We start from the raw sequence: 17,759 nt of genomic DNA, 5'->3' as shown, positions 1-17,759 counted from the left end.
GATCATGTTGCAGCTTTGCATTGAGTGGGCGTGTTTTGAGATATCTTGGTTTGATTCAGTATTTAGGTCCTACCCTGTGCACCTCTAAGGTGTTTGTTGCTTGAAGTGCATCTGCTTGACTCTCTGACATTGCCTGTCTACCGTGATTACCAGCAATCACTTAATGTGCGTCGTCTACACAGTATATTGGCCATGAGAGACAATAGTTTGATATAGACATAGGGGTTTGCTGCCTCTGCAGGGACTGTCAGCTTCCTTGATATGCATTAAACCTACTTTAATCAATTTGCTACAAAGAAAGCAGCAAGGGCCTTTTGTTTATTGTTCAAGCATGCATGTAATGTAAAGTCATCTATCCAGAGTATTCATGAATGAATCCCGACTTTCCCCATGTGTTAATTTGATGATAAGACTGATGATATACTGTATTTACTCTCAAACATGGTCAAACAATCTCATTTTTTCCCACCAACATCTCTGTATCCCGAAAAATAGACTCAAAGGGATTATCTAGCTTTGACATTAGGAGAAACCATCTGCCATTGACAGCTTGAATGAGTCAGTTTGGTTGTTTTTCAAGTGCATTTTTCTTTGACACCTAACTCTAAGTAAGACATGGCCGCTGTTATAAATCACCAGAATGGCAATGACCAAGTTGTGTAAACAGCGTAAACGGCACATACAAGTGAACATAAAGCTGAAGAAATAAGGTCTTTATTTTGTGGCCCAAAGTACAGTCGTTTTTGCAGCTAAAAATGGCTATTTCTGGAAATTCAAAATGGCGGACCACGGACCAGTGCAATTTGTCCAGTCATAATACCACCATAGAATTTGGTGGTGGTAAGTATTCATGAAAAACATTAGTGAATGGGTAGCATGAATTCTGGAAATAAACAACTAAAAATCTTACACAGTGTACCTTTAAAAATAGCTAACTCATATCGGACCTACGGCCTTCATCAGAGTGTGTTCAGCTACAGCTGTTAGATACAGTTAGCTTTGCCTCAGTTAAGAGTTAGCTTAGCTTCTGTTACACAAGTGTGCTTTATTGTTAAAAATCTGTGTACACATTGGTGCTCTTTAATGTATTGGCCTACAAAATCGAAATAGCAGACCACCTACAACCGAGACAAGGAATGATGTAATGATGTTGAAAGATGTGCTTGTCTTTGATCAGATATTTACAGCCTGACCTGTTACTGTAATGGCTACAGTATTTTACAGTACAGTCTGACCTGTTGCCTGACCTGTTGCTGTAATGCAACAGTATTTTACAGTACAGACTGGCCTGTTAATGTTACTGTAATGTCTACAGTATTTTACAGTACAGCCTGACCTGTTGCCTGACCTGTTACTGTAATGGCTACAGTATTTTACAGTACAGCCTGTCCCGTTACTGTAATGTCCAAAGTATTTTACAGTACAGCCTGACCTGTTGCCTGACCTGTTACTGTCATGTCTACAGTATTTTACAGTACAGCCTGACCTGTTACTGTAATGTCTACAATATTTTACAGTACAACCTGACCTGTTACTGTAATGTCTACAGTATTTTACAGTACAGCCTGACCTGTTGCTGTAATGCTACAGTATTTTCCGGTTACTGTAATGGCTACAGTATTTTCAGGCTTGCAATGCATTTGATTGATTACTTCTCTTCTTTCTGTCGACTTAATTGCATTACAAGAGAGCGACGGTGGAGGAGAGAGGCCAAGGAAGAGAGAGAGAGAGAGAGAGAGAGAGAAAGAGAGAGAGAGAGAGAGAGAGAGAGAGAGGGGGAGAGAAAGAGAGAGAGAGAGAGAGAGAGAGAGAGAGAGAGAGAGAGAGATAGGGGGATGCAGGCAGGGTCAAAAATAAAACAAAGAGAGAAACACACACATACAGAGAGAGAGAGAGATAGAGAGAGAGAGAGCGACAGAGAGAGACAGAGAGAGAAATGCAGATAGAGGAGAAGTGTATCTGAGTTAGGTAGCCTAAGGCTTCACAGTGTTCTGCTGCACTAAGGTCTATTACATGAGCTGAACGGCAAACAAAAAGTATCAGAAAGGACATTGACAGTGGAACGTGGAAGGCCAGGATACTTCACGACAGAAGACACTTACTAGGCACCATAAAGACACACAGATAGACAGGCACAGAGAAACCGTATCTCTCTCGTTCGTATCGTTCTCTATCTATCTATCTATCTATCTATCTATCTATCTATCTATCTATCTATCTATCTATCTATCTATCTATCTATCTATCTATCTATCTATCTATCTATCTACAGAAATGGTAAATCAATCCAGTTGAATCATTGAAAGGACAAAATCGTCATTTTTATTTTTAATTTTTTTTCACATTGGGCCCTTGATTTCACTTTATATCCTCATGTTCTACTACAACTTCCGCCTTCACCAGACTTTCAAAAACTGCATTATCAGTGAAACCGAGAAGTTTCCAAACAAGCAATACACCTACGCATCATGAGTGGTAGCCTACCGTAATTACGTGTAATAAATTAAAAATAACATATGTTGTGGCTGCAAAACAATGGCCCATAGGAAGTCATGTCATGGATATAACTAAATCACATATCTTGGGCAGAGCTCCAAATGACACACACATTACAGGGGTGAGTAGAACATGATGTTATAACGTGAAGTTCACCACCTGAAACGCATTGCAACACAGCACCAGCTAAGCTACACAACTCTTTTTCACAGGCTGGATAACACAAATAGCAAGTAATGAGTCAGCCCAGCCCGTGACTCAGACGCCAAATGAGCGTCCTACCCTACCCTGCTTCCCAACAGGCCTTGCTGTAATGAAATGAAATCTCTGATCGAAGGCTCTGAAGGACGTTTCAGACATGAAGGAAGACATCAGTAGGTTTGCCACATTTGAGTGGTAAAAAAACGGGACACATTGAGGGCGAATTGATGATGTGTGTTTATTTCAATGGGGTAATATGAAGACGTGCATTATAAAAAACCGGGACAGTTATTCAATTTACCTCGACAGACCATAAAAACCGGGACAATCCAGGAAAAACCTGGACGTGTGGCAACTGTAAGTAATGACTTAGAAATAATAATGTGAGAAAGGGAATATTTGGTAAACATTTTAACCTGTTACATAATACAGGCGTTATAAATCTGCTGTTACCTGAATGCCAATGAGCCCTGTGCTATGTCATAGTATTGTAGTACTATGGTAGTTAACGTTTCAATAACTATTACCATGTCCCACTGGATGTACGGCGTGCATTAAGGGGCTACCCTTGCAAAAGGAATCATCCAATCACCTTGCACCATTAAACGTAATATTGTTTGTCTTTCTCTCAGATATTTGCAGTGCATTCCACATAAAGGGATCACATGCATTCATGCGTGAAAATATTGTACATTTCAATAAAACTTGTCAGACATTCAAGATGGAACCATTGACTTAATTAGTATAATCAATCATGAAATGAAAAAGGATCCCACTGCACTGCACTGCCCCCTAGTGCTAGAGGTACCAAATTACAGCCAATGAGGATGCTATGGCACACTCTGGCTGTATCTCAAAGTCAAGGATCCTGGCCTTGCTAGGACGTAAAACGCCCAGTGATTGGATACTCCGCGGAGTTCACTTAAGAGTATCCAATGACTGGCCGTTACACATCCTTGCAAGGCCAGGATCCTTGACTTTGAGATACGGCCTCTGTCTCTCTTTTTCATTACCATTTATTCAAGCAAAAGCAGACCATCCATCACTAACCTTGGCTCTGACGTTTTCAAATGAGGCTGGACTGACGAGGGAGAAGCAGATGAGAAATACATCCTGAAACACACACACACACACACACACACACACACACACACACACACACACACACACACACACACACACACACACACACACACACACACACACACACACACACACGAATTATGGATCAGAACAAATCCTGTCATTGGTTATTCCATCCAGGTTCTACCTCTAATAAAACATTGCTTTCCAATTGCAGCATGCCCCACAGTCCACATTTTTATTTCACCATAGTTCTTTGTGCAGTTCTTCTTTCAAATAGAGCCTAGCTCATGCCAATGGTTTGTGTAACTTTTAACTTTGAAGAGTAAGGATTTCTCCAACTTCCTCTAGACTTTTACTTAAACTTTAAGCTCATAGCTCTTCGTGTGGTCTTCTTCTTTAAAATAGAAGAACTTACTGTGGCTTGTACCAATGGTTTGTGTAACCTTTAACTTTGAGGAGTCAGGCGTTTTCTCCACTTCTTCTAGTATTTTCCTCAAACATTCTACAGGTCCTATAGATCTCTGTGTTAAAAATCCCATGTGCTTACGAGCAGAGACATTCTAAAAGGAGAACTAAGAAAATATTTGTCTTTGACTTCCTAGTGCGAACTTTTGTTTGTTTTTCAGAATTTTCTAATCACGTAGTAGGCATATTGTGGTAGTGCTCCTCAAAGGGTTCAGTCAGGGGTGCGTTTCTCAAAAGCGTCGTTGATAGCCAGTTAGCAACTTGGGTAGTTGCCAATGGGAAATTGCATTGCAAACAACAAAGTAGCTAATGTACGTAGCTAGCAACTATGGTTTCGAGAAATGCACCCTTCTGTAGAGTTGTCCTGCTTACTGTCTGTGGGTAAGAGAGGGGTCTCAGTCTGTCGTAGTCCTCCTGTCCAGCTGTATCCCAGAGTCCCAGATTCACTGGTTTGCTGTCCACCATCACATTGGCGGAGTAGTTGTCAAACCTAGGCAAGGCAAGGCAAGTTTATATGTATAGCGCATTTCATAGCGCAATGTGCTTCATGAAAACAAATGCAAAAAGAAAGGAAACAAGAAAGAAAGAAAGAAATTAGAGTCAAAGAAAATTAAAACATTGAGATAAAACATATGGTAAAATAAAAATAAGAATGAAAACATATAATTTAAGCTAGGGGAAAGCCTCTGAGAACAGCTTCGTCTAGAGTCTACGTAGATTTAAAGCTATCAATAGTGGGTGCCTTTTTTACGTCATCTGGAAGCTGATACAAAACCTAGGAGGAGATGTCACAAGAGCTTGTGAGTGAGTGTGGATTTTTCCTCTTCTTTAAGCTTGTAGCTTTTTTTTGCGCACCCAAAGTTATTTATTTTTCTCCAGAAGTTGAGCGTGCCCTCTGATAAACTTGAAGTCATCCGTCTGCACACAGTAGCCATGACACCCAGAGTCTCAGGAGGAACTTGGACACACACTTGGCTGCATCTTCTGGGATGTCATTACTTGTGTCAGACTTGGTTTCAGACACATATACCAAGAGCTCAACACAACAACACAAACTCTACGGGGGCATGGGACTCATGGTGTTGTCGACAGAAACACACAGACATACACAGACACACGTGCACGCACACACGCACGCACGCAAGCACGCACACACGCGCGCGCACACACACACGACTCACTCGCTCTCTCTCTCATTCTTTCTCTCTCTCTCTCTCTCTCTCTCTCTCTCTCTCTCTCTCTCTCTCTCTCTCACACACACACACACACACAGACTCATTCTCATTCTCTCTCTCTCTCTCTCTCTCTCTCTCTCTCTCTCTCTCTCTCTCTCTCTCTCTCTCACACACACACACACACACACACACACTGACTCATTCTCATTCTCTCTCTCTCTCACACACACACACACACACACACACACACACACACACACACACACACACACACACACACACACACACACACACACACACACACACACACACACACACACACACACACACACACACACACCTCTAATGGTACCTCAAGAGACGGTGGGCTTAAGGCAGGTTTACCACCGTGAAATCTTATCCAGTCTCTTGCAGTTATTAGTCAGCGTAGCAAGGAAAAACCAACCAAAACCCTCCACTGCCCACCACAAAAAACACATACAGCTCAAAAATGAATAAAAGTCAAAGTAATCCAGTTGTGTAAATGCAGACTCTCTGTTGGATTTGACTGGTGGCTGTAGGCGATGTCTTGTAGGCAGCTTTTCTGCAAATTGGCAATGGACTAATTCCCCTTGAGGAGGCTCAAACTATATTACCCTGGTCTTACCATGCCCTTGGAATCATTTAATTCATGTAGAGCAGTGATTCTCTACCATTTTTGAACAATTTCCCCCTTGGACTCATCACAAGCTTCCCAACGCCCCCTTGACCTCATCATAAGCCGGACAACGCCCCCCCCACTGATGTAGGGGGTCTGGAGCAGCCAAATGGAGAAACAATCACTGGTGGGACGGGTGAACTGTGCTGAAGTTTGTTAATGTGTGTCTGATTATGCCCAATCTCTAGTGTTTGGTCGTGGCGTGCAATTTGCTCAACATAATAAATCACCTATCATCAATCATCCCCTACCTCATCCCTTCTCCATTTGCTGATACTTTCACCCCAGATGATCCAACCCTGATCTAACATGGAGGGAAATGTAAATTGACTGGAGCTGTTGGGATGGCAAGACCAGGCTAATGTTTTGTACAACATAGCCTGATGCATCAGTCGGTTTCACAGTTGATGAAGGGAAATGAAAAGCAGTGGAGTCACTGGGTGGCACATTTTGTTTCAGCAGTAAATGTAAGAGTGGTGCAACCGCAGCAAATGCCAGAATTGCATAAATGAAAAAAAAAAGTTAGTGGGTTATCTAATAAGTCTGTATATTGCTTGTACATTCATTTCCAAGTTAATTCATGGGCATTAGCTGTGGTTGTATCAACGGATGTGTAGTACTAAAAAAAACGTCATTCATCCCCATTCAAAGTGCAATGTTTGTTTTGACTGGAGGCCCTCAGTGTAATGCTACATGGTAGGGCTGCACGATTATGGAAAAAAAAATCATAATCAGGATTATTTTGGTCAAAATCGTAATCACGATTATTAATCACGATTATTGATTTTTTGCAGATTTTTTGAAAATTGTAACAAGATGAAATATAACCAAGAATGGATTATATACGGGATGAGCAAATTAAAATGAATTGTAATAATTATGTAAAGGCAATAGCATGAAACTTAGGTGGACAGATTTCTGGCCAGAAACACCAGCCTGTCAGTATGTTCTGGCTTTAAGGACGCTCTCAAAGGTAGGTCACTATTGCCACGATCAAATCACGATTGAGATCACAACAACGATTTCATAATTTTGTCACGATTTTCGATTATTTTCGATCAATTGTGCAGCCCTACTACATGGACTTCATCTTCTACTCCTGCTGCCTGCACGAGGTGAATCACATACAGCACAGCACAGCACAGCACAGTACAACACTCACACAGTGGGGATGTACTCTCCGGGGAAGGCATTGGTCGTGTAGCTGATGAGCAGACAGGTTTTCCCCACAGCTCTGGAGAAGGGAAGAGAGATGGATAGAGAGAGAGAGAAAGAGAGAGAGAGAGAGAGAGAGAGAGAGAGAGAGAGAGAGAGAGAGAGAGAGAGAGAGAGAGAGAGAGAGAGAGAGAGAGAGAGAGAGAGAGAGAGAGGGGAGGGTGGAAATAATGGGAGAAAGGGAAATTAGTCAAAGAAAAGAATACTATTGACTAACACATGATCGACTAATTACATTACATTGCATTTGGCAGACGCTTTATAACCAAAGCGACTTATAATCGAGGACATAATCATAGACAACATGATTATGTCCTCGTTTGTAAGTCGCTTTGGTTATAAATGCAATGTAATGTAATGTAATTAGTCTATCATGTATTGGACTAATACACTACACTCACTTCCTGCACATGGGTGTATTAAAGTATGGATAATAGTCACATACAATCCATTAACAGACAACAGAAATCAACAGCCATAATTGTATACTGTACATACAAGCACAATGTAAACACATGACCGGCATGCATTGCACATGCAATTAGGGCATAGAAGTGTCTCTCGGTTTCTTTTATTCTCTCTCGATCTCTGTTACACTAGAACTGGACTACACATACGTGACCAACACACCATCTGTTAATGTCAACTTGACCTGCTACAAAATGTCACACAGCTCAAACTAAAACACAAAGCTCAAACACACATGACAGTCTGCACAGATGACTCATTGCACACTCATCGCCACCTCTAGATTATGAAGTCAGTTGAGTTGACACACACTTTCCATTTCAGAAACAACGGTGCTTGGCCTCAATATTTTTCATCCTTAACGACTGACTAAAATTCAGTACCGGTATATGCTTGTTTTCAGGTGAATTGACCATTTCCCCCTGATAGATAGATTTCCCCTGATAGATCCAATGTAAGCAATTCAACAAACACATTTGTTAAAATATGAACAATGATCATTATAGGCATGCCATTACCCTGACATGCCTGTTAATACTACGGTGCAAATTCTCAGCTTTTCCGGTGAGTAAATGTGAGAAGTGAGAACAATTTGTATGGAGAGAGAGATGCATGTAGCCTATGCAGACAGGTGCGTGCATAGGCTTGATTTTGAAATATAACATTCCAAATAATACCATGACATGACTGCCCTGCCCTCCACTAGATGACAGATGTGCATACTGTATAGACACACACGTCTAATTTTCATTACCTTCAACATCCTTAAGGGGGCGAACGTGACTAAGACCTGAGGGTAGGGTACTAAAAGATAAAGCCCAATCTTGAAGGGTAAAAGTGAAGAGATAGTGAGGCAAAAAAAAAAAAAAAAAACAGAACGAGACCTAGAGGGCAGAGATGTGTTGACACATGTTGAGAAAAATGTGTATGCTCTAACTCTTCTAACAAGGTGCACATGTCCTAGTCACATTCAGGGAAGCAGACAGGGGGTGGGACAAAGGGGTCTCTTGTCCCGGGCCCAGGGAGACAGGGGGCCCAGAATTGGATCCTAATTGCATTGCATGTATTAGGTTTGGGGCCCTTTCAGATGCCTTTGTCCCGGGCCCAGCCAAAGCTGTCAGCAGCCCTGGTCACATCATGTGACATGTAACAGGGTGCATGATAGGATAAGCTATGAACATCTGTCTAATGGTTTTGTCTGGTAAGAGAAATGCCAAGATGAACATCCTTGCATGTACACTCCTTGGGCCATTATAAGGATTTTTGTCAAAATGGGATTTTAACCAGCGGTATGAATTTGTTCTTACCAGAATGGCAATGACCAAGTTGTAAGTGCATTACATAGATTGTATATGGTACTAACTGCATTTCTAAAGGCCCTGTGTTATGTGATAGTATTGTGGTACTATGGTAATTAACTTTCAATGTCTATTACAGCATGTCACTGGAGGTACGGCGTGCATTAAGGGGCAAAATAGACTATAACTAATAAATAATGACATAGAAATCGTGAACTTGCAGCTGTGAAACAGCACAGCCTCGAGAATGATGGCAGGCTGATTGCACCTTGAGTTTGGCTTTCCACCTGAGCCTGTAACGAGTGCTGGCGTGCCCTGACAGGATTGCAGGAATGCTGGCTCCAGGCACGGCACTCTCCAACCAGTCAGCCAGCCAACCAGAGCCCGACGCTGCTTCAGCTGACAGTTGCAGCTTTTGCAGCAAAGGGTTGCTGAAGGGCAGAGCTTTACGAAACACTAGCCCCAGGCTAGAGAAGCTGGCAGATATAACTCAACCTCCCATATAACTCAAGGGAGGGATGCTTGGCAGCTAATGTTTATCAGTACCTTTGCATAGAAATCAGTTTCCCCCATCTTTCTTTATCATGTTTTTTTGGTCTTTTTGGTGCTGGCTGGTGTGGTAATCCTGAAGATGGACATGCACTGACTGCATTACCTGTCCATAGTTTATAGAACATTTTATGTGTGAGTGGTAAGGTTTCAATATGAAATAATATGTGTAGGCCTATTTTGTTTATTTTAGTGATAAATTTGAACCACTGTTTCTATTTTGCCTCCACCAGTGCCTTTGTCTTCTCCTCTAGCCCCATTTTTACTTGTATGTGCTTGAATTAAGGCTTGCCTCTCTTTTCCATCTGTCTGTCTTTCGCTCTCTCTTTCCCCAACCCCCTTTCACTATCCTCCCGGCTCAAAATATCTACAGTACAACTATTTCCCTGAAATCCACCTCTCCCTCTGATAATAGACTGTGGAGTGTGGAACGTGTGGAGCGTGGAACGTGTGGAGTGCAACTCCAGCTGGGATTAAGAGCAGGAACTAACAGGTTGTCTGGCATTCTCAGAACTTTCTGAAAACTGTGCTCCACTGCTCCAAAACACTCCACCCCTAGACGTCATTCTATACTTCAGTGAACTTGAGGTCTCGATAACACTTTATGTGATGTGGTCTACATAAGGCTGTCATAAGAGTCATAAGAGTGTAATGGCACGTTGTTGATGTTTATGACTGTTTATGATTGTCATAATTTGTCACTTTGTTTTTGACATGTCTTGACACTCAACCAATGTCAACTACACATTCCAAAAAAAGAAATATAAATTGTGACAACAGTCTTCCTGAGAGATATTCAAGTGTGGACACACCCGAGCAACGTTTCGGTGTTGCTACACCCTCTTCAGAGTCCTGAAGAGACTCTGAAGAAGGTGTAGCAACACCGAAACGTTAGTCGGGTATGTGCACAGAATAAAGTCTTGAAAACTAAGCTGCAGTGTGCTCCAGCCTCTCCTTTCCAGTGATGTCTATCCCACTGTGATGCACCTGCAAGCTGAGGGATGATGCGTAGAGTCCGAATTCAACAGATATTCAAGTGTCTTCCTCAGAGAGATTCAAATTCAGATGAAAGCCTCTGAACTGAATTCTCTAATTCCAGTGTCACGGTGGACCTTAGTCCTTCTGTATTTCACAGAGACAGAAATCAAATGGCAGTCTCACAGGTACAACACAAGACATTGTGCATGTGTAATAGGACCCCTTGGACAAAAAAACAGCCCATTGTCAGTTTCACAAAGAGAGAAGCATCATGTTCGTGGCTCTGATAATACTCTAAATATGACACTCACTCATTTTTTGCTCCACTGCAAACTGAACAAAATGAACGCTCAGCTGTTGAAAAACTCCTGAGCTGAAATACAGTATAATAAGGTAGGCTTTGGTTTTAGTCACCAAGTGGATACTGTGCAGGATGTGGGCCAGATGCACGGTTGTCAGATGTGACAGATGATTTGTAAAACATTCTAAAAACCTGCCTTGAGGTACTAAATGTAAACTAAACCAATCTAAACTAAGTTCTATTTATTTATATGGCCATAAATCTACAGGGGAAAAAATGCCTCCCAATACCCTTTTTTAACCCTCAGACGGAAATTTGAAACAGCCCAATCTGGCAATTCTGGTCAGATGTGAAACACAGTGTACCGTAACTAGAGAAGGTTGAAAAAGGTAGGTCTGCACACTGCCGATCAGCTCCAAAAATAAACGTTATTATTTAAAAAGCAACGTTTCGATCACGCTGGATCTTCATCAGGCATTTATGCAGACCTACCTTTTTCAACTGTCTGACTTTTTGGTCTGGCACCTGCAACAAGTGTTTTTGGATGTGCGCACCCTACCCAAAACTACCGTAACTAGAAAAGGCCCACAAAAGAAAAAGACAGGAAGGATCTCAGTTACAGCCAGGGCTCTGAATTATCTTTTTTTTCCACCACCAGCCAAAATGACTACTAGTAGATGATAATTTTTACTAGCCAAACACACAGTCACGAATGGGTCAAAGCGGCTTGTAAGTTGGTCTTTTCTACTTGGCAAACTGAAATGTCACCAGGAAGACGCAGGTGCGTCAAAACATCAGTCACTTAATGCACCAAAAAATAGAAATCTCTAAAAGTATGCTGAGTGCTCCGGTCCTCCCTGGGTCTAGTCACTGAGAAGTAGCCCAGTCTGTCCTCATTCTGCTGTGCTGGACTGTGAGCACCACAAGGGCTGAAGCTCAGACATCCTTCCTCTAAGTGAAATTTCACCAGCATTTGGCCAGTTGGCAGAGGACGCGCACACAGACACCACATACACAACAGACACTCTCTAATTGACAACTCCTGCCTGGTGCTGGATGATCCTCTCCCACTAGGGAAGATTTAGAAGTCATCGTCTGCAATGCCTGCCCTCCCTACAGCTTTGCTCCATTCTGAAAAACACAAGGAGAGACTCTTCAGAGGGCTCTTGACTTAACCACCTCTCCACACTCCACAGGCAGCAGCAGGAGTTTCTAGTGGTCCATCTCCGGGGACTCAGGAGAGGAGGCTGGTGGGTAGAGAGTGGAGTACAGTACTTGTATACTCTCTCGAGGCCCCCTCTTCATTTTCAAGTGTCTCTTTGCTATAATTGCTAGCTAGCCACAGACTGCACTGTACACATGCGCTCTCCACTCGAGCCTTTCCGCTCGCAGTACACAGAGTGGCATTTTTTGTCAACTGAGAAGCATCTCCATCCAAACAAACAGCTGCTCTTAGGCCTCGTTGCTCAATTAGCACATTTTTTCTTTACTTCATCTATTCAAGAAGATTGCACAAAGATGACATTAAATTACACCTAGCCCAGATAACACGAAGAATATCCAAGGTGGCGGTGATTGACAAAGGACAAAAAAAGAGGATGGTGAACAATGTTGAACTATTTGAGTGTGGCATTAACATAGATTAACAAGGCTGTATATCCCCTTAAGACGCGGCTTTATACATTTGTTGTTACCAGTATGGTAATGATGACCAAGTCGTGGTGCATTACTAAAGGGCCTGTGTTGTGTCATAGTATTGTAGTGCTATGGTAGTTACATTTCAATGACTATTACAGCGTACCACTGGAGGAACGGCACGCATTAAGGGGCTACGCTCAAACAAAGTGTTATATGCAACTCTCTAGGTGCCCATTCAAAACTCAAAGAGTTGAATTTAACACTAAATCGAGTGGGGCCATGTATGCTCAGAACAGTGTTGAATCAACACTGCAAAGTTTACTGTGTACTAGGCCTATATTATTATTATTTTTTACTGTAGATTACTTGCATATCTGCATGCTGAGGAAAACAAGGAAATCCTGGTTAATTAAGACTGTGTTAAACTTGTGGGTTTTTTCCGCATACCTCAGCTGACAGGTGTGTTGGGGATGATGGGGTGTGTTGGGGGTCACTCAGCAGACAATTTGAAAAAACTCCCGCACACTGACCATTTCGCTATTTTCTTTAATATACAAGAAACGCTGTGTATTAAAGAAAACAATGAAATAGTCAGTGTAATATAAAAGTGTCACGTATCAGTTCACCAAAAAGATGATGGAGCACATTTGAGTGCAGTGCACATGGCCTGGGGAGAGCAGTGTGACTCTGTGTACACGTGTGTGTGACAAACACACGCAGTTCTCTTTTTAGGCAGTCATTAGCCAATTTCCCCTCTTTGTGTCTTCCTATACCCTCTGTCTTGCTGAATGCGTGACTTCTCACAGAAACTACTCAACAAAAGAAATGCGCTAACTTAGCCTACTTCCATCATCATCACGAACACTTTTTAAAAAGTTTAGAAGTTTAGGAGTAGACTTTTTTGTTTCAACAAGATACTGTCAATTTGTGAAGGCTATAGGGACATATTTGATCTTTCTGAAGAACCCTGAATATCAACGTCATTCAGCCATTTTTATTGGCTGGGAAAGATGGATAAAAGAATATGCGTTTCAGGGCATATTCTGGAACAGAGACATTTTTTTGACAAGTTCCATTCTTTCAAAGGCTCGTGCTATCTCATGTCATCATGTTTTATTGAACAGAGTGCAGCCATTTTGATTGTGGAGGAGAGACAGTACCTCCTGACGGCACAGTAAAAAAAATTGGGTATATTGGGTAAACTTACGCAAATATAAGATATAATAATAAATAATATGTACAGCACTGTGGAGAGCTGAATTACTCTGGCAGTGGAGTCAAAAGGCAGTGTAAAACTGTACAGGTGGCCTGTGTAATTTCAAATCTGATCTTATTTACACAATTTTGAGTAGAATCAACTCTGACCATGATACAATGACAAAGAGTAAAATTAACACTATATTTGAGTGGGAGCTAATGTTATCTGACAAGAGTTATTTCAACTCTGTAGCCCCTTAATGCTTGCCGTATCTCCTGTGGCACGCTGTAATAGACATTGAAAGTTGACTACTATAGTACTACACTACTATGACAATGGACAGGGCCTTATGTATTACATTATGACTTGGTCATTGCCATCCTGGTAACAGCTAATGTATAATGCCGTGTCTTAAGGGGTTAAGAGTTCCATTGACACACAGGTATTTGGGTAGATGAGAGATTATTAATGGCTTTGTGTGGGGCTGAGCGCTCCTAGGTTACTCTGTGTGTTGTTTGGCACTTAGCTGCAATCACCTGTATTAAAAGTCTTACATAATCGGCCTGTGACGGCAGACATTTTGTAATGTACTCTGGGTGTACACACTTCTATGTTTTTTAGACCTACAAAGTTACATGAGGAGAGGCAAGTCAGTCATAAACCATAAGATGGTATAACAGGGGGGGAAACGGAACACACCATGGACCCTATGAACTGCAAATAGACTGCAATAAATAAATAGACCCTTCCCTCTTGGATGCAGCAGCAAGGCCAAGTGGTTGTGTGACTACGAATAGAAATAGGGAATTAAAAAAAAAAGAACAAATGTCAGTCAGTACAATGTTTGAGAGGAGGGCTGGCTATGTACCCAAACATGACCATGAGAGAACAGAACTGGGCTTGAGATGGATGACTGAAATAAATTCTGCTGCTCAGCGTAGGGGCCAAAAGCGGAACTTGCGCTTGCATGGGTGTCTACACGCTGTAGGTGGTAGAAGAGGAACCGAGTCACTTCAAAATGGAGAACTTGAATACAGGATATCCTCAAACAGTCAACGAAAGAAAAGACAGTAAAACCTCACTTGCAGCTGGCCTATTCAGACTGTTACTGCATGCTACCGTATGTAGATACGTAGAATGATTAGGGTTAGCTAATGCATCGACAGGGGTTTGAATAGAGAAGTGACTTTCTTGGGTGAAGGTTTAAGGATAACAGTTGAGTAGATCTTTCCGTGTGAGTGTGTGCGTGTGTGCGTGTGTGTGTGTATGTGCGTGCGTGCGCACACACGTTTAAAGTGCGTGCGTGTGTGTGTATGTGTGTGTGTGTGTGTGTGTGTGTGCGTGTGTGTGTTTGTGTGTGTGCGCGGCACGCACACGAGCGCCATTGTACGGCATGTGTGTGTGTTTATAAAACGTTAGGTGTCAGGGCAAAATGTATGTGTAATGTAAGATGACAACCAAAAGTGTAACATACTGTTTAGTTGGCCTACCAAAGTCTCCCCTTCTCCTCACTCAGACTTAAGTCAGTCAAGAGCAGCATCTGCATGGAGCAGTTGTGCTGAACATCTGCCTTATCATGAGCAAAAACCTCGGTAACACTTTATTTTAGGGATACATCTATAAGCACTAATAGCCTACATACAATGTTAATGCCTGCATAAGTAACTTGTAAGGCATTTAAGCAAACGCTCAGGCCTACTAGGTCCTTGCTAAGGTTAAATTGGTAATAAATCCCTTATTGTGCATGAACAAGACATTTGCGAATACATGCCTAAAAAATGTTTGATTTTGCTTTGTACATGCCTTACAAGTTACATATACAAGCACATTGTATGTAGCCTATTAGTGCTGATAGATGTATCCCTAAAATAAAGAGTTACCAAAACCTCCAGCATCAGTGTTAGGCTACTGTAGGCCTACACACATAGGCCTATATTTTTTTTTTCTGCTTCTTTTGCTGAACCTGACACAGAAAGGGTGTGTAATCTGCATAACAGTGTTACAGTATGGCAGGTTACACACACATATATAGCCTACTATATAGGCCTATTTGCTGTTTCTTGGGCTGAACCTGACACAGAAGGGTGTGTAATCAGTGTGTGTTGGCTGAGGGCTACTGAAAAAAGGAAAGCAATAGGCTACTGAGAGGACACTGACACAAAACCGTCATAATGTAAAACAAACGATGAAAGTGTGAGGCTAACTGTGATGGTCATTGATGGACCGACACGCTATCCTTGGTTAGGCTACTTACAAATGCATTGACAAGACGAACGCCGCTAGGGGCCATCCATGGCCATGCCTATCCGACAGAGGATGATGCGCTACAGGAAATCTATCAACCACTTAACCACTTTTTTTTTCAAAGCGACAAAACAAGGGTAACAAGGGAGCATCACCTTATCAAGTCGTAAGCCTATGCTCTGCCTTCAAAACCGTATGGCTACACATAGCCTAGGCTATGCCGTTTAAACACGTCGCATTTCAGACTGGGTGACCAAATCTTCTGCAGTTCAAAGACAAAGTTCCAGCAGCTCATGTGATTAATTAAATCTTACATTTTCTTTCAAGTTCTTTCAAGGACGTGTGGTCCGCCAAACCAAATTGCCTGAACAGTCAGTGAAATAACTGACCGTATATTAGGCCTATATTGCCCAATCCAAGGCGCGTTTTCTTTGCCACAAATCTCTTATGTAGCATACCTACACAAACAGGTGATATAGGCCAATAACACCCAACAGAAAATAACATTGAACTTACCCATCTCCTACCACCACACATTTTATAGCTTGCATGTTTCTGAAAAACCACGGGCCACCACTGCTATTGACAACTTGGCAGAGAGTATTGAGAGATACAGGAAACAAGTTTCAACTGTGCTCTGCTGCCTCCGTTCCCTCCCCCTCCCACACCCTCGCTGTCTCTCGCTCTATCTTTTGCGTTCAATCTTCTTTCGCTCCGTGTCCAATCATGCACATGTGGTTATGACAGACGCCTCAGCTCAGCGCTCAGTGAAGAGGCGCAAGAAGGAAGTGAGTTTACCATAGCCTAGTGAGAAAAAAGTATCTTATTGTGTTCAAGTTCGACCATAAGAGGGAGCCAAATTTTAACCTACTAACTTAGGCCTAATTGAAGCAAATTCCTGCCAATTGATCCCCTGTTAATTTCTGTCTGACTTATTCAGCATAGTTGACAGCATGACTTTGTTTGACATTCGGATTTGATGTGAATGTTTTCATTTGTGTCATTTCAGTTAATCAGTGACTGAGATGGAAGGTAAACATCTCGTCGTCATCGTACACAGCACGAGACTTTTATTCCCAATTAGCCTGGCATGCATTCACACAACACAAGAGTGAAATTAGTCATTATGTTTCATTAATCATAGATTTGCTTTGCACAACTGCATAATGGAAGCATGGAGACACCATCTCTCTCTCTCTCTCTCTCTCTCTCCCTCTCTCTCTCTCTCTCACACACACACTCTCTCTATCTCTCACTCTCTCACACACACACTCTCTCTATCTCTCACTCTCTCTCTCTCTCTCTCTCTCTCTCTCTCTCTCTCTCACTCTCTCTCACACACACACACTCTCTCTCTCTCTCTCTCTCTCTCTCTCTCTCTCTCTCTCTCTCTCTCTCTCTCTCACACACACACTCTCTCTCTCTCTCTCTCTCTCTCCCTCTCTCTCTCTCACACACACACACACACACACACACACACACACACACACACACACACACACACACACACACACACACACACACACACACATACACAGGGAAGCCGACAGGGGGGACAAGGGGGTCAGTTGCCCCGGGTCCAGGGAGAAGAGGGGCCCAGAATTGTGAATTTGGTCAAGAGTATTGGGTCCTCATTGTACTGATGGATGGGTCCTATTGGATGATTTTGTCCCAGGCCCAATCAAGGCTGTTGGCGGCCCTGCACACACGCACGCACACACGCGTGCACGCACGCACGCACACACACACA

General features: G+C 42.4%; 1 protein-coding gene across 1 annotated transcript in view; it reads right to left on the bottom strand.

Annotated features, from left to right (window-relative positions):
• Nucleotides 1–16,708, bottom strand: part of LOC134439209 (ras-related C3 botulinum toxin substrate 2) — a 33,350-nt gene extending 16,642 nt beyond the window's left edge. Inside the window, exons 1-4 of the mRNA XM_063189097.1 lie at nt 16,526–16,708; nt 7,283–7,354; nt 4,621–4,738; nt 3,748–3,810 (exon numbers count right to left, since the gene is read on the bottom strand). Coding sequence (XP_063045167.1) covers nt 3,748–3,810; nt 4,621–4,738; nt 7,283–7,354; nt 16,526–16,560 — 288 coding nt within the window. The 5' untranslated portion in view covers nt 16,561–16,708. The remainder of the gene's footprint in view (nt 1–3,747; nt 3,811–4,620; nt 4,739–7,282; nt 7,355–16,525) is intronic.
• Between the last annotated feature and the right edge of the window lie 1,051 nt (nt 16,709–17,759).

Source organism: Engraulis encrasicolus, chromosome 2 (assembly GCF_034702125.1).
Source record: "Engraulis encrasicolus isolate BLACKSEA-1 chromosome 2, IST_EnEncr_1.0, whole genome shotgun sequence".
In the NCBI taxonomy this organism is placed as follows: Eukaryota; Metazoa; Chordata; class Actinopteri; order Clupeiformes; family Engraulidae; genus Engraulis; species Engraulis encrasicolus.
Note: the sequence above shows the minus strand (reverse complement) of the source record. Positions and strands in the feature narration are given on the sequence as shown.